The 23,307-nt window shown below is 35.7% G+C and overlaps 1 protein-coding gene across 2 annotated transcripts in view; it reads left to right on the forward strand.

Moving 5' to 3' along the window:
* The window catches only part of SCFD1 (sec1 family domain containing 1), a 111,707-nt gene that overhangs the window by 15,630 nt on the left and 72,770 nt on the right, over positions 1–23,307 (forward strand). For both annotated transcript variants that reach the window (XM_069559460.1, XM_069559461.1), the window contains exons 5-10: positions 4,197–4,319; positions 5,918–6,005; positions 10,645–10,734; positions 13,357–13,412; positions 14,375–14,460; positions 17,005–17,104. In XM_069559460.1, the coding sequence (XP_069415561.1) occupies positions 4,197–4,319; positions 5,918–6,005; positions 10,645–10,734; positions 13,357–13,412; positions 14,375–14,460; positions 17,005–17,104 (543 nt within the window). The remainder of the gene's footprint in view (positions 1–4,196; positions 4,320–5,917; positions 6,006–10,644; positions 10,735–13,356; positions 13,413–14,374; positions 14,461–17,004; positions 17,105–23,307) is intronic.

The following is a 23,307-nucleotide window of genomic DNA, read 5'->3' on the forward strand; positions in this document are numbered from 1 at the left end:
TAATTCTAAGAATAGGAGGTGCGAGTTAGTACAGCAGCTCTGTTAGACAAAGATTCAGGCCTCTGGTATCTTTTTGACCTATCATCTTCAGTTTGTCATTTTCCGTTGTCTTGGTTGTTGCTTCACATACACAAGGTGGTAGCTGCAATTTTAGATATCACATCTATGTGATGTAGGCAAGAAGAAGGGATGGACTATGATAGCCCTGACTATTGATTTTAATCAAGAAAGCTTTCCCAGAAACTCCCAGAAGACTTTGGTTTATGTCTCATTGCATAGAATTAACATCAGGGGAGGTCACAGAAGTTAAGCTTTAGATGAGTGTATTGGCACCCCCAAATAAAATCTTTTTTCTTTTAGCAAAGGAAAAGGGGAAATAGATACTGGATAGGTACCTAATAGTGTCTGCAGTAAGTCACAGGCTCTTTACTTGCTGACTGTTGAATCAAATTTCTGTTTGTGAAGGTCACATATTTTGTGTCCTATATAGCTAATAATGCCCAGCTTTCTTTTTTTACCCTGCATAAACCTCGGTTATGCCAATTTTTGAAGAAGTACAGTTTATAAGTCCTTTCCTCTTTCCTTGTTTTAAAACAGCTTTATTGAAATATAATTCACATACCATACAATTAACCCTGTTTTGTTTTGTTTTTTAAAAAACAGTAAGACAGATTTTATTTGAGCCTCTGGCATTAGTGCAGAACTGAGCTCAACTCCAAATACAGCAAAGACAATCGGGGATTGATAGCCGATGGGCAGAATGAGGGGCTCTATGGATGGGAAATTACTAAGAGGAATAATCTATTATTGAACATTTTCATCACCTTAGCTATTACATCCCTAACCCCTGAACCCCCAACCCTAAGGTACTGTTTGTTTCTGTACATTTGTCCATTCTGCATATTATGAATAGAATCATGTATATTGTTTGTTGTATCTGCCTTCTTCCTCTTGGTGTAATGTTTTCAAGATTCATCTATACTGTAGTTGTATCAATACTTCTTTCCTTTTTATTGCTGAATAATATTCAATTGTTTGGATATACCAGATTTTAACCATTTATCATCTGGTTTGCTTCCACCTTGTGGCTCTTGTAAATAATGCTTCTGCAAACATTTGTGTACAAGTTTCTTGTAGACCTATGTTTTGATTTCTCTTGTGTCTGTGAGCACCTAGGAATGGAACTGCTGCATCAAGTGATAACACCGCGGTTAACCTTTTGAGGAATTGCCAGACTATTTTCCAAAGTGGTTGCATCACTTTTTATTCCATCCAGCAGTGTTTGAGGGTTCCAGTTTCTCCAGTCCCTTGCCAGCAATTTTTATTATTTGACAGTTGATTGTAGCCATTCTAGTGAGTGTAAAATGGTATCTCACTGTGGTTTTGATTTGCATTTCCCTGATGATTTATATTAAACATTTTTACATATGTTTATTGGCAGTTTATATCTTTAGAAAAATGTCTATTCATGGTCCTTATCCAGTTTTTAATTGGGTTATTTTTTTATTATTGAGTTGTTAAAGTACTTTATAGATTTTGAATTATTAGACCTTTATCAAGTATATTATTTGCAGGTATTTTCTCCCATCCTGTGGGTTTTCCTTTCACTTTCTTAGTATCCGGTGGAGCATTAAAAAGTTTTACTTTGGCTTTAAACTCATTTTAAGTTTATTTGTTCTTAAGTTGTTTGTCCTATGGTGTCATATTTAAGAAACAATTGCCAAGTCTCTGTTTTCTTTGAAGATTTTTATTATTTTGACTCTTGTATTTAAGTCTTTGATACTTCTTGAGTTAGTTTTTATATATACTATAAGATGGTTGTCCATCTTCATTCTTTTGCCTGTAATTACCCAGTTCTCCCAGCTTCCTTTTTGAAGAGATTATTCTTTCCCCAATGAACAGTCTTGGCAGCTTTGTCAGAAATTAATTAACAATAAATAAATTGATTTATTTCTGGACTCTTGGTTCTTTGTCATTGATCTCTGTGTCTGTCCTTATGCCAGTACCACACTGTCTTTAATTAGTCTTACTTTGTAGCAGGTTTTGAAATTGGGAAGTTGAGTCTTCCAACTTTGTTTTCAAGTTTGTTTTGGCTTTTCTGGGTTCTTTGAATTTTCGCAGTAATTTTAGGATTAGCCTGTCAATTTCTATAAAGAAACCAGCCTGGATTCTGATAGGGATCTCATTGACTCTGTAGATCATTTGGAGAGTATTGCCTTCTTAACAGCATTAAATGTTCTGATCCATGAGCATGGGTATCTTTCCATTTACTTAGATCTTTTAATAATGCTTAGTAGTGTGCAGAATGTAAATGTTCCTTCTTTCTCTAAATTTATTCCTTTGTATTTTTTAATACTATTGTAAATGGAATTTTCTTTCTTTGGCTGTGTCGGGTCTTAGTTGAGGCATGCAGGATCTTCGTTGCATCATGGGGGTCTTTTGTTGCGATGCGCAGACTCTCTAGTTGTGGCATGTGGGCTGCAGAGAACTCAGGCTTAGTTGCTCTGCAGCATGTGGGATCTTAGTTCCCCGACCAGGCATCGAACCCACATCCCCTGCATTGCAGGGTGGATTGTTAACTACTGGACCACCAGGAAGTCCTGGAATTGTTTTCTTAATTTCATTTTTAGGATTGCTCATTGCAAGTTTGTAGATACCCAGTTGACTTTTATGTATTGATCTTGTATGCTGCTTTGTTATTCAACTTCTTTTGAAATGTCTCCATCATTCTTTGATCATTTCTTTACTTTCTGACATAATAAAATATACCAGTCTCATTTTACACTTCTCTGTCCCAGCCCAAAATCAACCATTTGTTGGTTGTTTTTTTGTGGAAAGTGGTATTTAGAAATTGGTGTTTGCCTGGAGAAGGAAATGGCAACCCAGTCCAGCATTCTTGCCTGAAAAAGTCCATGGACAGAGGAGCCTGGCGAGCTGCAGTCCATGGGGTTGCATGACTGAGCACATATGCGTGAGGGTGGAGGGAGATAGGTTGATAGCAATAAACTGATAGAGCTTAAAAAAAGAGAGAAACTGGTGTTTGAGCATTAGATACTCATCGCTGCTACGATGTCACAGTTCCTAGGCCCACTCAGTGGAAAGAGCTAAGAAATATATGTGTGTCTGTATTTAATGCTTTATATCTTCCTACTTTCCTCTCTAGATAGATAGACAGACAGACAGCCTTCATAATTCAGTTCAGAAGTGCAGGATTCATTCTAGCTTTTCCTTTCTCCCTTTACAAATTGATCATTTCTGTCTCTCACAGCAAGAAACGTGGCTCCCAGTATCCTCAATATAATTACTTATTTATCCATTCTCTCAATTCTCAGTTTTAAACCAATCTCCCAGTCTTCATTGAAATGCTGCTCTGCTCAGCTACCTCCCACATACAGGCACCAGACTCTTAGCTTTTCATATTTCAGCATTTTCAAAAATCATATGTATCTTAAAATTGATGGTGTGTTTTAGAATTTTATTGGCAGTATTAATTCTTCCTTAGTGCTATGGAAAACAGTGGTGCCTGTTAAAATTGACAGTATATTAGATTTGAAACCATATACATATTTAACTGTGAGTTTAAGAAGATAAGTAAATTTGATTTCAGAACTGAATAACTATAAATGATGCTATTTTTGGATGATCATGAAGGAATACTTCTAGAATTGGTCATTAGAATGATAACATTTCTGTGTACAATCATGGCATACTAGAACAGTAGAAGGTAGTGTCTGCCACGTATAATAAGCATTTAAACTATGTAAGAAGGCAGGAATCCTGGAGTAGGTAGCCATTCCCTTTTCCAAGGAATATTCCCAACACAGGGATCCCTAACCCAGGTCTCCTGCATTACAAGCAGATTCTTTACCATCTGAGCCACCAGGCAAACCCTTTAAGAAGAACATAGATATGCTATATGAAAGCAGTTTTGTGCACTATTTTAATGAACAGGATTTTATTGATAATATAACTTTAATCATTAAAATATGTTTCAGTTTTATCTGGTAACCAAGTAACCAGCACCACTTTATAAATTTGTTTTCCTGGGATACTTTTTTTCTATCCTTTGTATAACCTGTCTTTTGAACATGTATATTATCCTCAGAAAGCTTGCTCTTATTGCATGTAAAAGATTTTTAATTTGTCATCATCCTTTATACTGTCCTGTAAGAATGAAATATTCATTGTATTCATAGGATCTTCGAAATCAACTCTATGAATCATATTATTTAAATTTTATTTCTGCTATTTCAAGAAGTAAACTGGAAGATATTGCAAATGCAGCATTAGCGGCTAGTGCGGTAACACAAGTAGCCAAGGTAAGATTTTGGTTGGCTGACGTTTTGCTAATGTAAATTTAAGTAATAATCTGAAACCTATAGATCAGCATAGGTGTCTCATTACAAAAGATCAGAGCAACCTAAGAAATAGACTCAAAATACTTCTCGAAAGAGTTTTGATAATGTAAATTATCTTCAACTTGAACTAGGCGAAATAAACCAAACTAAAGGAACTTATTAATTGATTAATATGAAAGACAAAAATAAAAAGCTGAATCATTTTTTGGTTTAGTCTGGAATTTGTGTCATCTTTTTAGCTCAGCTTAGAAACAGTTTGACAGTTGTGTTGTCGTAAGTTAGACTATTTTGACACTGTTTTATATATCATCAATGCGCTGCTGTTGTTGTTTAGGCACTAAGTTGTGTCTAACTCTTGGCAATGCCATGGATTGTTGTCCACAAGGCTCCTCTGTCTGTGGGATTTCCCAGGCAAGAATACTGGAGTGGGTTGCCATTTCCTTCTCCAGGAGATCTTCCTGACCCAGAGAATGACCCTGACCCAGAGAATGAACCTGTGTCTCCTGCATTGGCAGGCAGATTCTTTACCACTGAGCCACACAATAGTCACCATACTATCTTCACATATTTTTTTAGTTAGGAGAGAGTATCCAAGGACGCTGAATTGCATATTATAAGAAAGAAAGAATTCACAACAGGCCAGCAATTCTATATCATAGTGATTTTTTGTCATGTTCAGCTCAATTATAAATAAATCTATATATTCTTGGTTGTACCCCTGGTTTTGTTTTGTTTGTTTTTGGTTGTAGCCCTGTATTGCCCTTTTGTTTCTTGAATTTGAATTTGGACAAGGTATAGCTGAAAATTCTGCAAAGTGATGTAGGGCAAATAAAAGACTAAAGAACCATGCTTTTAATTCCCATTCTTAACAGATTTTTCATTGTTAGATAGTCCACTACTACTTCTGATTAGTTCTTGAGGCTTATGTCTTATTAGTCTTTCTGTTCTAAAATTTATTGTTGCTGTTGCTGCTGCTAATTCACTTCAGTCGTGTCCAACTCTGTGCAGTCCCATACATGGCAGCCCACTAGGCTCCTCTGTCCCTGGGATTCTCCAGACAAGAATACTGGAGTGGGTTGCCATTTCCTTCTCCGAAAATTTATCGTTAGTGTTACATGAAATAACTGTATTTAACATATCTCAAATAGTTTTCTTAGTTTTTCTCCTGATTTGTACTTCTGTAAATACAGATCACAATGTAAAACCAGTTGCTATGACTTTCTTAGGAAAGTGTTATTAAAATGAATATAAAAGTTAAAATTGTTTCTCTTCAAAATTGATATCTATTCCTATCCCCACCACAATTTAAAAAAACTTTATATATTAAATTCTTTCTGAAAATGCTACTGTCCCTGAAAATTTATTGCCTAGTCTTGTTTTAATTGTTTATTAATGTTAACTTCTCATTTTTGCCCAGTTAGGCAGTCTGCAAATGGTATGATTTTTAATTATTGAACATAATTATAATTTTTTAAATTTTACCATTGGTAGGTTAAATCAAACTAAATGTGTATTCAATATTATAAAATTGATTTGAAAACCTTTTCTTTTGTTTCTAGGTTTTTGATCAGTATCTCAATTTTATTACTTTGGAAGATGACATGTTTGTATTATGTAATCAAAATAAGGAGCTTGTTTCATATCGTGGTATGTAAAAATAAGAATATTGTAATTCATTAACAAAATGAACAGTGTACTGTAAAAGAAAAAAAACAGTGAACATGTTTAGTGCACTCCAAAACCAGCTTTGTTTACAGCACATAAAGAAAACAAGTCTCAGACTGAATTCTGTCACATATAAACAACATTTACTTAATCTGTTCAGTAAAGCTCAATGAGGCACAAATTATCTGACATTTTAGGGACCCCACAGCAGCTTGCATGAATATTTTACTCATGGCAAGTAAGATAGTATTTTAGTAGTAGGATTCAGTTAATCTTTTAGTACTTTGATCTTTGAAAAAGAAAAAGTTTACTTTGCTTCTCTGTGCAATAGTTTCCAAGTCTGTAAAACAGGAATAATAATACTATCTACCTCAGAGTTTTTGTGGGAGTTAAATGCATTCTTGTATGTTAAATGCCTGGAAAAGTTACTGACATTATTGTAAGTACTCAGCAAAGGTTGGTTATGTTGTCAAGGTCAGACAACAACAGAGAGTCAGCAGCTACTAAAGTCCTATTATGGAATGATGTATAAGTACCATTTTCAAGTAGAGGTGGTTGTGCTATGCTGTGCATAGTTGCTCAGTCATGTCCGACTCTTTGCAACCCCATGGACTGAAGCCCGCCAGGCTCCTCTATCCATGGGAATTCTCTAGGCAAGAATTCTGGAGTGGGTTGCCATGCCCTCCTCCAGGGGATCTTCCCAACCCAGGGATCGAACCCAGGTCTCGCCCGCATTACAGGCAAATTCTTTACCATCTGAGCCACCAGGGAATCCCTGTTCATGCATTAGTAGGATTGAGTACTGGTATTTGATCAAATGCTATCTAATCCCCTCCGAAGTTTGTATTCCCAGTTTTGATAAACTGACCATTTCTTGGATGTAGATTAAAATTAACACATACACACACACACACAACATCCATACCACGTTTTATTGTGTGTTGATTTTTTTTCCTTTGTAAAAACACTTACTGTGAGATCTACCCTCTTAACATTTTGTGAAGTATACAATACAGTATTGTTGACTTTGGTACAGTGTTGTATGGCAACTCTCTAGAACTTATTCATCTTGCTTTGTGCCCATTGATTAGTTGTGTCAAACATTTTAAGGACAGTTATAGCATATAGAAGATGTGATTAGCCAGTTCATTGAAATGATTAATTTGGTACTTAAGGATTAAGGTGTTTGGGGATGACTAGTGTTTAAGTGGTACTAACATAGGGAGTATGTCCCTCCCATGGTGGCATTTGGAAATGTGTGAGGACAGTTTTGATTGTCACAGTTGCTACTAGCATTTGGTGAGCAGGGACTTGCAGTGCTAGATATTGTGCAGTGTTTCAGCCATACTCACACAGAAAATTGTTCTGCTCAAAATGCCAGTTGCATCCTATTGTAAAACACGGAACCAGGTGGTAAACTCCCAAGAGAAGAGAACATGAACCTTTTGATTTTACCTCGCTCGATAGCATACCTTGTTGAAATTGAGCAACATTTCCAAATGGGTATAAATATTTGCTGAATTGTCCATGTAAGAGATTTTTGACAGTACTGTATTTATTTATAGACGTCTATTTACATTTTACTGACCTTTAACTTAAATAACTACTCAAGTTGCTAAGTTTAAAACTAGTTTCCCTTTGACCTTTAAGCTAAAATTGTAAATATTGTTACAATATTTACAAATATGGCTTTGTAAAAACAAGCACCTTTTCTTAATTCTTTGATCATTTGGCTCAGGTTGAACCAACTAAATTCTAGTCTCATTTAACAGACTTAGTCAACAAACTTAGTTTCTTAAATTCCTTTAAACACTTTAAATTGCATTTAGAAATTCAACATATTAAATTTTAAATATTTTTTATTTGATGTATAGTCAGTTTATAATATTATATGTTACAGGTGTATAATATAGTGCCTCACAATTTTTAAAGGTTATATTCCATTTATAGTTTGTATAAAACATTGGCTATATTCCCTGTGTTGTATAGTGTATGCTCGTAGCTTATTTTATCTTGACTTACAATAATTTGCACCTCCTAATCCCTAACCCTAGGTTCCCCCCTTCCCTCTCCCTGCTGGTAACCATTTGTTTGCTATCTGTAGCTGTGAGTCTGCTTCTTTTTTGTTATATAACTAGTTTGTTATGTTTTTTAGATTTCACATGTGAGTGATGTCATGCAGTATTTGTCTCTCTGTGATGTCTCTCTAAATGACTTCTTTCATTTAGCATAGTACCCTCCAGGTCCATCTACATTGCTGCAAATAGCAAAATTTCAGATTTTTTTATGAATGGGTAGTTTTAAGTTCTTCAGATACCACACCAGGCAACTTTATAAATCTAACAAACAAAATCTGCCCAAATATTTAAATAATTATTAAAAATAGTTAAATTTATAGTGAGTCTAAATTCATTAAACTTTCATGCTTATAAATATTTTGTTATATCTGTCAACTTAAAAAATCACATATGAAAGTATTACTGAATTTAAAGTATAAACTTATTAATTTTAAGGTTTAATCACATGGTTAATTGTTCAGATTCTCAGAAGTATAATTATAATGATAATGATAGATTGTTCTATATACTCTTTACAATATAAGCTCATTTACTCCTCAGAATAACTTAATGAAGTTGTATATTAATATTATTTCTGTTTTCTAGATGAAAAAAACTGAGGCATAGATAAGAAGAAGCTTAATAAGGAAATGGCAAAACCAGGTTACTACACCCAGGCAATCACTCAGAGTTAGTGCTCTTTCTTAATCATTATGTAGTTATGTGCCAAATCCTCTCAAACATTACAGGTGCTTTAAGTAGTTATTTTAAACAGATTGTTACTAACATAAATCAAGTGTATTGATACCATGGATTGAGTCTGCATCACCTGTTTTTTGTGGATTAGCAATTTATTAAACAAAGAATGCAGAGTCACCACCTCAGTTAGACTTAGGCTGATGTCTCAGACAAACCAAGTAGCTGTGAGTTGAACTTATTGATGGACAGTGTTTTGACTGTTGAGGTCAGTTGTTTCAGAGGTGTGGGACTAGGGTATAAGACCTGAAGGCTGGAGGTGTCCTACCAATTTTTACCTGAACCAGTGATTAATTTTAAGAGTTTAGTAAAAATAAGGGATAAAATGCTGATCACTTCTTTCTCCTTTCCCTGTGTTGTTTTAGCCATTAACAGACCAGGTGTCAGAAATAGAAACTGTTGCGGCCACTCTAGTTGCCAGCCTCTTTTGCTTTTTTGTTTACACTGGGTTGGTATGCCTTGAATTTATATAATTCACATTATGCCATTTCTGTCATCTGATTTGAATCGATGGCAGCCTGCAATACTCAATAGCAGCATGTTTCCTCATCTGGATTATGGTTAAAGGCTTTTTTACTTTTATGTTCTCTGCATGTACCATACTTTCTTTGAATGCTTTGATCTATCCAATTGGATTAATATTTCCTCTCATGCTGATCACAGGTCATACTAAATTTTATATTTGTTTTCACATTCAGGTTGCTGGGAACCTAAAAGTAGTATTACATAATATTTTAGTCCAGTCAGTCATTTGACGAATAGTTACTGAGCATCTACTTGTCAGACATTGGGCCTGCAAACTCAGAGAGAGGGGAAGATATGTAAGGCAAGGTCTTTGTTTCATAAAGTATAGCCACAGCAGACTGTTTTTCAGATGTGGAAACCATGATGTAGTAAAGTAGTCAGGACAGCAGAGTCTCTGAGTGAGTAGTCTTGCCATCTCTCTCTTTATTCTTCCCTCCTGCCTAGGGGCCATGATTCTATCCTTTTAAAAACATTTGAAATGTTGGCTGTTAAAGTTCCAAGACAGAAATGGGACAAAAAAGAAAAAATGTGTAGTCCCAGGTGTTTGTCAAAATTGCAGGTTTCCTAGAATTATCCCAAATCTATTGAATTGAATCCCTGAAGGTAAGGGGTTAAGAATCTTTAATAGCTTCCTAAAAAACTTCTTTCTGTTCTGTCATATTCTTAGAGTGATTCTTATACTCACTAAAGTTTGAGAACCACTTAAGTACAGTAGTACATCAGAAAAGAAATTCATACAATTTGTTACAAGACAAAGAAAATATACGTGATGTTGATCTTGCCATAATTGATTTGCATTGGCCTTTTCTAGCAGTATTAGATAATAAAATCTGTAGTTTCTTGAGGTCATCTAACATTTGTGAATAAAATTAAGGAATACAATATTTATTTTCCTGTTTGCTCTGGCAAAAATTTTGTGTAATATATGTGGCAGGTTTTTCTTTTTTCTTATTAGCACTCTAATATGATACTATTAGAATACTAATAAGATACTTATTAGTATTAGATACTAATGAGATACTTATTAGTATTAGATATTAGTATTAGATACGAAACTGCTTATTACTACTTTACCAATATTGAGGGGTTTTTTTTTTTGAGGTATCATAATTTTTAGTGGATATTTGTTCACTTAAAATTTAAAACAAAAAGGGTTTTACTTGTTTGAAGATTGCAAAGATTGTAAAACTGCCTACTGATATGTGCTTAGTAATAATCTTAAGAGTTTAGTAAAGATAAGGGATAAATTCCAACTTTTTTCTCCTTTATCTGTGTCGTTTTAGCCATTAACAGACCAGATATCACAGACACGGAAATGGAAACTGTTATGGACACTATTGTGGACAGCCTCTTTTGTTTTTTTGTTACACTGGGTAAGATTTCAAATCTTTATTTCTCCAAAGTAAATAAATTATTTAACAACTCATTTTCACCTGTTTTACTGTATTGTGATCCCTTATGATCTGTCTGGATCTGTATAGGCCCTCTCCAGAGCTAGGATAAAACATACATTCTATACTTTATAAAACCACAGTTCTTTTAATAATTTGATGTTGATCAAATTATTAAAAGAATTTAGCAGCTCTCCTGAGTTGTGGCCTTAAGACATCTTTGGTAATTGTGACTTTCTGATACATTGTTTGGTTTGCTGGTGGCTTCACCTGTGTGCCTGTTAGTTTTCTTTTAATATATCATTTTGAAAAATTTCAGATACTCTTCTGATTAGAGAGATACATGCCTTTTAACCATTAAAGCAAATTCCCAAGGCTCCAGAAAATGCTGAATTTATATAACCTACTAATCTGATGTATTCTCAACTTTAAGTATTTCTTTGGAATATATAAAGTTACTTATAGTTACACTGTGTTTGATATCTACTGTATGACTTTATTCTTCACTAACAATGGACCTGAATATTGCTTATATGTGAAATCTAGAAAAATGGTACAGATTAACTTATTTGCAAAGCAGAAATAGAATCCCAGATGTAGAAAATAAGTTTATGGTTACCAAGATGGGGGAAAGGGGGTGAGTTGGGAGATTGGGATTGACATATATTTACATACACACACATACACACACACACACTATGTATAAAATACATAACTAATGAGAACCTACTGTATAGCACAGTGAACTCTACTTAATGACCTGTGGTGACCTAAATGGGAAGGAAATCTAAAAAAAGAGTAGCTATATGTGTTCATATATCTGATTCACTTTGCTGTACAGCAGAAACTAACACAACATTGTACAGCAACTATACTCCAACAAAAAGAAAAAAAACAGAATGGATCTTTTTAGAAACCTTCTAATTGCGATTTTAATTTTAATTTTGCAGACACTGAAAACCTTTCAGTTAAAATGATTCTTGCACTAGGTTAATAAAATTTGTCTCCATTTCACAATTGAGAAAATTGAGAGATAGATGCATAACATTCAGACAAAAGTTTGACAAGAATGTGCATACAGATTTTGGGGCTCCTCCTTTCTGTGATTTTTACCTTTAATTTCCAGCCCTGAAGTCCAGGCTTTGGTTCCCCAGCTCAGTGAGTTTTCTGTTTTCTGCTTGAGCTCTTTCTCCTGTGTGCCATGTAAACTGGAAAGTACCCTCAGGAGGAAAGCTGGTTAAAAGTCTTGGTTTTTAAGCATTTCTCTAAAGAATTTTACCCTCCTCCACTTTCTACTTGCTTTCGATTATTCTCAGTACCTTCAAATGGGATTGTTGTTGGGCTTTGTTTTTTAAAGAAAACGCATGCATACCACTTTTAGTCTTTAAACAGACAAAGTTAATCTTTCTGTTTTTACTGTCACACATATTTTCCAGAATTTCACTGATTGCTAGAGTTACTGTGGACATTAAGTTTATTTTCAGTTGATGATAACTATATTTTCAAAGTGAGGGTAGATTGAAATAGAAGTATGCAGGTCACTGAAGTGGTAGAGCCACATTTATTATGTAGAGTATTAGAAAGTGATCTTTCTCAAAGGAAAAAGTGGAATTACTGCCAACCTGACATAGAAGATATCAATAATAAATTAAGTGAAAAAAAGTCAATTTAAGGACAGTATATAAAATATCCTATATACATGCCACACACACATACTTATTTTCAAAATATGTAGAATATAACCTGAACGCATTCCTAGGTAATTCTTTTTTTTTTTTTTTTTTCATTCCTAGCTAATTCTTAATGGAGAGTATTTTGGAATGCTGGAATCAAGAGAATTAACTTATATGCATTTCTAATATGGAATTTTCTTAGGACAGACATAAAAATAGCTTACCATCAGAAAAAAACAAAGTTTTAAAAAATATGCTAGTATCTCATGTTTTTACTTTCACAATTGGCTGAGCATTCTTTGTATAGAATCTAAAATGTAAAAAATGTCAGCATATAAATATTACAGTGTTCTTAGTTTGTTTTATGAGATTTTGCAATGTGATTTTTTTTCTCATTTTAGGATTTCAGCCTTCAGTAAAACTTGGAATAATAGAAATTAAGAAGTCTAAAATGAGTTGGTTTGATAATAAATTTAGGCCAACTTTTAGGAGCATTTTATTAATACATTATGCAAAGAATGTGTTTTCTACTGTCTTTTTAATTGTATTTTTTAAAGACTAATTTGTAATACAAAAAAACAACAACCAAACTGTTAAATTAGATAAACTGTTTTCAGTAAAGTATTAGTGAACCCAGTGGGCAGAGAGTAAACTTTTTTGAAACTGTCTATAGAGTATCAAAGTGCTGATTTAGTTAGTCCATTGAAAAGATAGGGTCACACTGATTGACCCCTACAATATAAAGGTCATCTTTTTCTGTCTCCTGATGTTGTCTTCATTATGGAAAAGTCCATTTCCTCTCAAAACTATAAATCCTTACATGTTTGTAGCCTTTAACACATCTTTTATATATTATTGTTTGATGCCAATGTATTTTATAAGTATTTTAATTAAGAGCTGAAATCATTGCTAACATCTATTATTAAAATAGGTGCTGTCCCTATAATCAGATGTTCAAGAGGAACAGCAGCAGAAATGGTAGCAGTGGTGAGTTCATGCAAATACCCATTGGAGATAATTAATATTGTGTCAGTTGTTTTCCTTACATTCCTCAAATGTTTTTGTTAATATTAAGTATGTATGTATACTAGTTATGGGTTCTATATTAAGTGCCAAAGGCAAATGTTGTTTTGTTTTGTTTTTTCAATAACATTGGGATTCCACCAAAAACAGGAAGTAATCATTGTGATCTTATGATGAAGTAAAATTATTTACTCCAGTGTGAATTTGCTGTACCAGCCCTGTTTCTTTTTTACTGAAATATATATTTCTCATTTACCTTTGTCTAAGTAATATTTTATACTTACTTGATTGCCCTAATCATTTAATATATACTTAATGTCATTTAACAAACATTTGTTAGCAGTTATAATCATTTTTTAAATGATGAAGTATATTTTGTTCTCTTAATACTTTAATTCAGTGTAAAATGAGCATTCAAAAATTGCTTTAAGGATTAAAAAATAAGAGATTAGAGAAATTGTAGAGGTACTGAAAAGAAGGTAAATGGTATGGAAAGATGGAAGAAGATACACAACCATTTGGGGGTTTTATTAGTCCAAATGAATCGTTGGCAACTAGAGAACTGGTTTCTTTCACATATTCCATCTCTCTTTTGGAGCCTCTTGTAGCCACACTGTTTAGATAGCTTCCTTGGTACAGCAGAGTTATGCTTTGGAAGAGAGGGTGAGTCGTTACCTAAAGTAAAAATCATCAACCAAAAGTGATTGTTAGTGAAATCTGGTCTGAATCACAGTAGAAGTAGCATTGGTCTTTTCAAGTCCAGGTTAGGATGATATTGTATAATAAAGAAGCTAAAAGGTTAGAATTACTGTTTTATAAAAGAATTCTAAATTTCTTAGTTTAAAATTAAGAGTACATTGTATACTACCCTATATAAAGTTCTCTGAATTATTCTTTAAGAGTTAATGTAAAATTTCGTTTTTCAGAAACTGGATAAGAAACTTCGGGAAAATCTGAGAGATGCAAGAAACAGTCTTTTTACAGGTGACACACTTGGAGCTGGCCAATTCAGGTATTATGTTAGTTAATATACTCTTGAAAATGAGGGGTTTTTGGTTGTTTTCCTTGTCTGATAGAATATCCTTATACTGGAAAGTCAAGATCAGGGTTTTGACTCAAATTGCTCTTAAAAATACAAATGTAATATTTTATTTAATTTACCTTCTTTTGTTGGAATTTTCTGCTTTGCATTTTTATCATCTTTTATAGGATAAATTTTTGTGTTTAACAGTACCTATGCCTGGTAGATGTTCAGTAAAATTTACTGAATGAATGAATATATATTTCCCAGTACGTTAATATTATACTGTGTGTAGAAACAAAATCAACCACAATGTAAATATATTAAAGATAAAAGTTTTGCTTTGTTAAAAAAAAATACGTATTTTTCTGTTTATATGGCTCTGACCAAAGCCACTTTCTTTTCATTATCATTTAGCCTTTTAGTAATGGAAAAAAGTGAGAAACTGGTAATGTCTATGTCAGCTTCTACCTGTCTACTAACTGGTTTCCATTTTTACATTAAAATATCAACAAAATATTTTTGTCTTTGTTACCATGTCTAGCATAAGTAGATAATACCAAAGTTATTGATGGCTCTACTATTATGGAATAGAAATACTCTTTTAAAAACTACCCATTATAGTGCATGTAACTTTTGATTATTAAAAATAATAGACAATATTGGGGTGAAGAAATAAACCCATGCCCTTGGCTAGAAATTATTTCAAGGGGAATAGACAGTATTTTGGAAAATTGTTACCCCTCATCTTAGGTGAATTAATAAATAAAGCCTGTGAAAACTGCCTTCCAGGAATTACCATTTTATGGTAACCTTGCATAGACTTCAAGTCAGTTGGATGGCTCCTGCAGTCTTGTATTCTATTCCTATAATTTGGAGTTAACACTAACATTGTGTTTCAATTGTTTGTTCAGCTATTTCACTTCCTGTGTTAAACTGTTCTTCAGTTTCACTGCTCTTTCTAAATATTCTTCTAAATATTTTTTATTAAGTAGAGCAGAGATATCAAATTCTCATCTAATTTTTTTTTAACAGAAGCAACCACTGTAGCATACCTTATTGAACAGTTCCTTTTTTATTGTGCTCTGGTATAGGTGTTAGAAACTAAAATAAAGGCACTGTTTTATTTAGATAATTTTTTTTTAGTGTATTCACAAAATCATAATATAACTGTCTTATTTTTAATTTGTTATATGCATTTCTAAATTATTTGAATTGGGGTCAGTAGCCTTGTTGGGGAGAAGGGCATGGCAACCCACTCCAGTATTCTGCCCGTAGAGTCCCATGGACAGAGGAACCTGGCGGGGTATAGTCCATGGGGTTGAAAAAGTCAGACATGACTGAAGCAACTCGGCAGGCAGGCAGGCAGGCAGGCAGCCTGGTTGGATTATTGTTAAATGTATTTAAATCCAGTTGTAGCTAATGATTCTCACCAAGAATTTGGTAATGTCTAGAGACAGGTCAGTGTTTACAACTGGGTAGATGCTACTGGAATCCAGGGGTGCACTGTGGGATGCTGCTGTACATTTGACACTACAGAGGACAACTCCCCATAATAAGGAATTATTCAGCCCCAGATGTCAATAGTGCTGAGTTAAGAAACGCTGCCGTAGGCTGTGTTCCCTGCCCTCCACCTAGCTGTGGAATAATAAAGGATAGTAGGTGGTGGTAAGGGTGCTACTCCTGCCTTTTTATCAACAAGTCTTATAAGTAGTGCAGTTGGGAATTCACTGTCTTATACCCAGTTACTGAAATGGTCAGAGGTCTCATGCAGGAGAAAATATATATGGTAAATATAATCAGGCAGCTAGCTTATTGAAAATTGATGTGTACTCTTGATACTCTTGTACTCTCTAAAGCAAAAACTCTGTGACTTTTGGAGACACATGATAACCAGATGACTCTGTGCCTCAATTTGCTTTAGATGTTTATTTTGCATCTAGATGATAACAATAGAGTTAAATAATATTTGAAATGTATGGTAAGTGAATAATTATATAATTAGTTACTGTTGTTGCATGGTTTTAGTTTCATGTAGTGGGATAGGGTTTTTGTGAGGCTCTTCTCTTGAATCTGCTTTTTTGAATTTGTGTTTACAGGAAAAATGGAATTTGTAGTTTATGAAACCATTGGAACATTTGTATAAATTTGTAAGATCCTACTGTCTAATTGTTTTTCCTGAAGTTGACAAAGGGCTTTCATTTTGTTTCTCCAAAAATGTAAAATATAAATCTGAGTAGAAGCAACTTATTCTTACTTTGATAACTAAAAATTATTCTGTAGAAGTATTTGTACCTATTTTTTTCCTTTAAGAAAGTTGACTAAGACATAAAATATATCATACACAGGCTCTAGGATAGTCCAAAGCATTACTTGTTTGTACTTGAAAACTTTTTAGAAAGAAAAGTATTATGGAATATCAATATTAACATACTTTTTGTTTATATCAAAATGACAGTACACTGAAAGTATTAGAAGAATTTAGATGTATACACTGGTATCAATAGTTACATAATTTTTTTAATATATTTACAGCTTCCAAAGGCCCTTATTAGTCCTTGTTGACAGAAACATAGATTTGGCAACTCCTTTACACCATACTTGGACATATCAAGCGTTGGTGCATGATGTACTGGTAAGAGACTAAATATACCACATTCTGCTAACATGTAGTAACATTCAGTGGTCTCCTTAACTTAAAATTAACATCACAGCTACAGAAACACAGATGAGAAGGATGCAGCCAAGAAATGAGAACAAAAAAAGGAATGGAATTTGGAATCACTGGATGTAGAGGCTGAAGAATAGTGAAACCTTAAGGTTTAAAGTTCCAAATTTATAGTCTTTATATTATAAGATAAGTCAGTGGTATTGTTGAAATGATGGGGGAGGAAAGAATGGAGGAAGATGAGTGGCTGGACTTTTTTTTTTAATTTTTCATAATGAGTAAGTAAATAAATTTGTTCTCCCTGGGGAGAAAAGCTGTTTGTTTGTCTTTTTTTTTTTTCCTTTTTCCCTGGGAATCTGTTAAGCCTCATTTTATGATAAAAATAAACAGTATTTTTTATATTACATTGTATGTTTTCTGAAGTAATTCTGCATAGGTATTGTCATGCTTGAAACTAAAATCTGTATTTATACATGCATATATTCATCTACTAAATTTTATAAACAGCATGTGATATACATAGATAAGTAAAAACAGCCCTAGTCTCAAAGGCTATGTAAAGAAAAGATGTACACAAGTAATTTCTGTATAACACACTATATAAAAGGGCCAGAATAGTCCCCGTTTGTAAGATAGAAAAATTGAGACACAGAAGTTAAAGAATTTGAACCCAAATTATTGACTCTGCCAAGATCAGCACTCTGTAATTTACTAAATCCTAGCCCAGGCTTCTAGGGAGTATGGTATTAAATAGCGTCATTATTGCAAACATTGCCTGAAAGGTCATATAGAAAGGAAATGAAAGACATGGAAGATGTGGTTCTGGTTTCATGGTTTATTTCTTTAAAAGACAGACTCTAGCTGTAAGAGATGTTAAGATTACTGATGGAAATTGGCAGTTCTGTGCAATTCTGTATCCTAGAGTCCTTTGCCATTCTGGACTCTAGGATAAGTGTTAATGATAGTGGTCTGCTCTGATTCAGTAGCGAGAATAGGAAGAATCAAAGGGATGCTGAATTCAGCTGTAAGTAGCAGAACATGGAAACTGATTCTCATGAATCAATAAGAGGCTGAAGAACTACTATTGCAGTACTTATGCTTTGACAGAACATTCTAGACCCTTGTTTTAGCAGTAAAGCAAGTGAAAATATTCCCTTCTTGTAGCATTCTTTCTTGTAGGAGAGACAAGCAGTAAATAAACAGAATATGTAATATTTCATAAGGTGAAAAGTAATCTGCAGAAAAGTAAAGTAGGTAATGGTGAACAGGTTTGCAGTTTAAAAATAGGGAAGACCTCACTGAAAAAGAGACATTTGAGGGATGATCTAAAGAAAAGATACTAACTTTATATAACTGTGTGGGATGCTTACTCGCATTCTAGGCAGAAGGATGCCTGATATCTTTAAAACGTGGCAAGGCAGCCAAAGTGGCCAGAGCAAGTAAGGCAGGGGAAAGTAGCAGGAGATGAAGCAAAATGGAACACAGGGTGCAGTGTAGCATAAAGGCCACAGTAAGGATATTGATTTTTTTTTTTAAATTGTCTTTCTTGCTTCAGTGGGTCTTTGTTGTTGCGTGTGAGCTTTCTCCAGTTGTGGTGAGTGGGGAGCCAGCAGTATGCAGGTTTCTCATTGTGGTGGCTTCTCCTGTTGTGGAGCATGAGCTCTAGGGCACGCGAGCTTCAGTTGTTGCAGCACATGGACCCAGTAGTTCTGGCACATGGGACCTAGTTGGCCCATGGCATGAGGGATCTTCCTTGACAACCTATGTCCCCTACATTGGCAGGTGGATTCTTAAGCACTGGAACACCAGGGAGGTCCAGGATATTGATTTGAGGGAAGTGGAGAGCCAGGTGCAGTTTTGGGTAAAGGAGTGACATCTGATATACATTTTGAGAGTATCATCCTAGCTACTATTTTCCATACAGTGGAAGAACAGAAGAGACTTTTTGGCCAACCTAATATATTGAAAGACTCCTTGGGGCCATAGAAAGGGTCAAGAAGATCAGTTCAGTGTTGCAGTTATCATAAGAGATGGTAGATAATATAAAGCATCAAGACAAAAAACAATCTGGAGAGGTTGCATATCTCTCCCTTTGAATGGAAAATGGATTAATAAATAATTATGCATGTCTACCAAAAAAGAGAGATGGTAGAGATCTACAACAGGATGGAAGTGGTGATGGTTGTGATAGTCTGTTCAGTTCAGTTGCTCAGTCATGTCCAACTCTGCGACCCCATGGACTACAGCACACCAGGCCTCCCTGTCCATCACCAACTCCCTGAGCTTACTCAAACTCATGTCCATTGAGTTGGTGATGCCATCCAACCATCTCATCCTCTGTCATCCTCTTCTTCTCCCAGCTTCAATCTTTCCCAGCATCAGGGTCCTTTCAAATGAGCCTGTTCTTCACATCAGGTGGCCAAATATTGGAGTTTCAACTTCAGCATCAGTTCTTCCAATGAATATTCAGGACTCATTTCCTTTAGGATGAACTGGTTGGATCTCCTTGCAGTCCAGGAGACTCTCCAAGAGTCTTCTCCAACACAACAGTTCAAAAGCATCAATTCTTCAGTGCTCAGCTTTCTTTATAGTCCAACTCTCAAATCCATACATGACCACAGGAAAAACCATAGCTTTGACTAGATGGACCTCTGTTGGCAAAGTAATGTCTCTGCTTTTGAATATGCTGTCTAGGTTGGTTATAACTTTTCTTCCAAGGAGTAAGCATCTTTTAATTTCATGGCTGCAATCACCATCTGCAGTGATTTTGGAGCTCAAAAAGATAAAGTCTGTCACTGTTTCCACTGTTTCCTCATCTATTTGCTATGAAGTGATGGGACCAGATGCCATGATCTTCGTTTTCTGAATGTTGAGTTTCAAGCCAACTTTTTCACTCTCCTCTTTCACTTTCATCAAGAGGCTTTTTAGTTCCTCTTCACTTTCTGCCATAAGGGTGGTGTCATCTGCATATCTGAGGTTATTGATATTTCTCCCGGCAATCTTGATTCCAGCTTGTGCTTCTTCCAGCCCAGTGTTTCTCATGATGTACTCTGCATACAAGTTAAATAAGCAGGGTGACAATATACAGCCTTGATGTACTCCTGTTCCTATTTGGAACCAGTCTGTTGTTCCATGTCCAGTTCTAACTGTTGCTTCCTGACCTGCATACAGATTTCTCAGGAGACAGGTCAGGTGGTCTGGTATTCCCATCTCTTCAAGAATTTTCCACAGTTTGTTGTGATACACACAGTCAAAAACTTTGGCGTAGTCAGTTAAGCAGAAGTAGCTATTTTTCTGGAACTCTCTTGCTTTTTCGATGATCCAGTGAATTTGGCAAGTTGATTTCTGGTTCCTCTGCCTTTTCTAAATCCAGCTTGAACATCTGGAAGTTCTCAATTCATGTACTTGTTGAAGCCTGGCTTGGAGAATTTTGAGCATTACTTTGCTGGTGTGTAAGATGAGTGCAGTTGTGTGGTAGTTTGAGCATTCTTTTGCATTGCCTTTCTTTGGGATTAGAATGAAAACTGACCTTTTCCAGTCCTATGGGCACTGCTGAGTTTTCCAAATTTGCTGTCGTATTGAGTGCAGCACTTGCACAGCATCATCTTTCAGGATTTGAAACAGCTCAACTGGAATTCCATTCCATCATTTCCGCTAACTTTGTTCATAGGGATGCTTCCTAAGGCCCACTTGGCTTCACATTCCGGGATGTCTGGCTTTAGGTTGGTGATCACACCATCATGATTATCTGGGTCGTGAAGATCTTTTTGTATAGTTCTTCTGTGTATTCTTGCCACCTCTTCTTAATATCTCCTGCTTCTGTTAGGTCCATCGCATTTTCGTCCTTTATTGTGCCCGTCTTTCCATGAAATATTCCCTTGGTATCTAATTTTCTTGAAGAGATCTCTAGACTTTCCCATTCTATTGTTTTCCTCTATTTCTTTGCATTGATCACTCTTACATGTAGAGTAATAGAATTGACTGATGAATTGTATGTGAGATGTAAGAGAGAAGAGCCAAAGTTGATGCCAAAGTTTTGGTCGTTGTGAATGAACACTGTTGAGTTGGGAAAGATGTGGGAGCAGTTTTGGGGGGCAAGATCAGAGGTTGAGTTTTGGATATATTAAATGTGAGATACTTATTAAAATACTGAAATATAGCTAATATCATTAGGTAGGTAGTTGATATTAGCTATACTTCAGTATAGGAGTCTGAAGTTAAGGAGAAACGTCTAGAGAAGTAAATTTAGAAGTAGTTCATATATAAGTGGCATTTAAAACCAGGAGATAAGATGGGATCACCAAGGGAATGAATATAGATAGAGAAGAGCGAAGAGGACTAAGAATTGATCTCTGAGGCTTTTCAACATCTAGAGATGGGAGTGGTGAATAGGATGATAATGATTTTATCTATTTATATATTTTGGCTGGGCTAGGTCTTCATTTTTGCATCTTTAGTTTTGACAAGTAGGGGTACTCTCTGGTTGTGGTACATGGGCCTCTTGTTGCTGGGCATGGGCTCTGAGGCATGTGGGCATCAGGAGTTGTGGCTCAAGGGCCCAGTAGTTGCTGTTCCTGCCTCCGGAGCAGAGGCTCAACAGTTGTGGTGCTCCGGCATAGTTGCTCCATGGCGTGTGGGATCTTCCCAGACCCGAGACTGAACTTGTGTTTCCTGCATTAGCAGGAGTGTTCTTTACCAATGAGTCATCAGGAAAGCCCCCCAGAAAGATTTTTAAATGAGAAGAAGTACAGCATGTTTGGAGAAGGCAATGGCACCCCACTCCAGTACTCTTGCCTGGAAAATCCCATGGACAGAGGAGCCTGGTAGGCTGCAGTCCATGGGGTCACCAAGAGTGGGACACGACTGAATGACTTCACTTTCACATTTCACTTTCATGCATTGGAGAAGGAAATGGCAACCCACTCCGGTGTGCTTGCCTGGAGAATCCCAGGGACGGGAGAGCCTGGTGGCCTGCTGTCTATGGGGTTGCACAGAGTCGGACACGACTGAAGTGACTTAGCAGCAGCAGCAGCAGCACGGCATGTTTATTTATGTATTCCCCATTGGTGATTGATAGAAAAGTTGATTGTAGAGATTAGAGTGTCCTATAGGTCTGAAGGAGGCCATTAATGACCAGAACAACTACAGACCAGAGTTTCCTAGCGTTGACATTTATTGACATTTGGGGGCCTGATAATTCTTTGTTGTAGGGGGCTTTCGTATGCTTTGTAGGATGTTTAGCAGCATCCCTGACCTCTACCCTCTGGATACCAATAGCAGCCCTTAGTTCTGACAACCGTTGTCACATGTACCCAGAGGCCAAAGAAGGGCAGAATTGTTTCTTAAGAACTACTGTTACAGGCTGATGATGGGGGCTTCAGAGCTGGAGTTGTTTTAGGGAAGAGGACAAGTGAAGAGTCTGGGAGTAACAAGGAAGACACCCAGCCCGATCCTGAGTCCAGTAGTATGAGACGTGTGACAAGTGAAAAAGAAGGTGATTGCTATCTGAGAAGGCTACAGGGGATTGCCAGTTGTAGTTCAACTAGAGCAAGAAGGTACAATGGACGTTCAGAATGTATGTTCAAAATAGGAGACTTTGCTGATGACTGGGTACAAGTTCTAGAGGGTAGACAGAATGGTTTCAGGAATCCAGTAAGAAAGAGAGATGGGATCTGGAAGGGGATAATATAAAGACCCAGATGGATTGATGGACATGATGAGGTAGTTTTGATAGTCTCAAATTAGCTTTAATTGGTGGGACCCTGACTGTTGGGTGGGAGCAAGGGTCTTAGAGCATATAGTTCAGAGGTTACATATTCACTCCTGCCACTGGGGTGTGGAGGCTGTATAGAGCATTGAGATACTGGGATCCTTTCTAATACCTGAACTTGAAGCGTTCCTGGAGGAAATGAAAGTATGTGCTGCTCTGAGTGAAGGAAATAAAATGTGTGTGTAGAGGTAATTTCAGTGTAAAGGAATAAGCTGAGTCCCCACTGTCAGTAGGAAACTTGAGAAACACAAGTTACAGCAGACATTCCCCCAAACTAGGCAAGGCGTATACTGTGTGTTTGAGATTTTTTTGCTGTTCTAGAGTGAAATGCGAATAATAAGGAATATGAAATGAGTTTTTCTGACTGAGCTTTATACTAGTTTTTTTTAATGCTTTACAT

The sequence above is a fragment of the Ovis canadensis genome, chromosome 18, assembly GCF_042477335.2.
Source record: "Ovis canadensis isolate MfBH-ARS-UI-01 breed Bighorn chromosome 18, ARS-UI_OviCan_v2, whole genome shotgun sequence".
Lineage (NCBI taxonomy): Eukaryota > Metazoa > Chordata > Mammalia > Artiodactyla > Bovidae > Ovis > Ovis canadensis.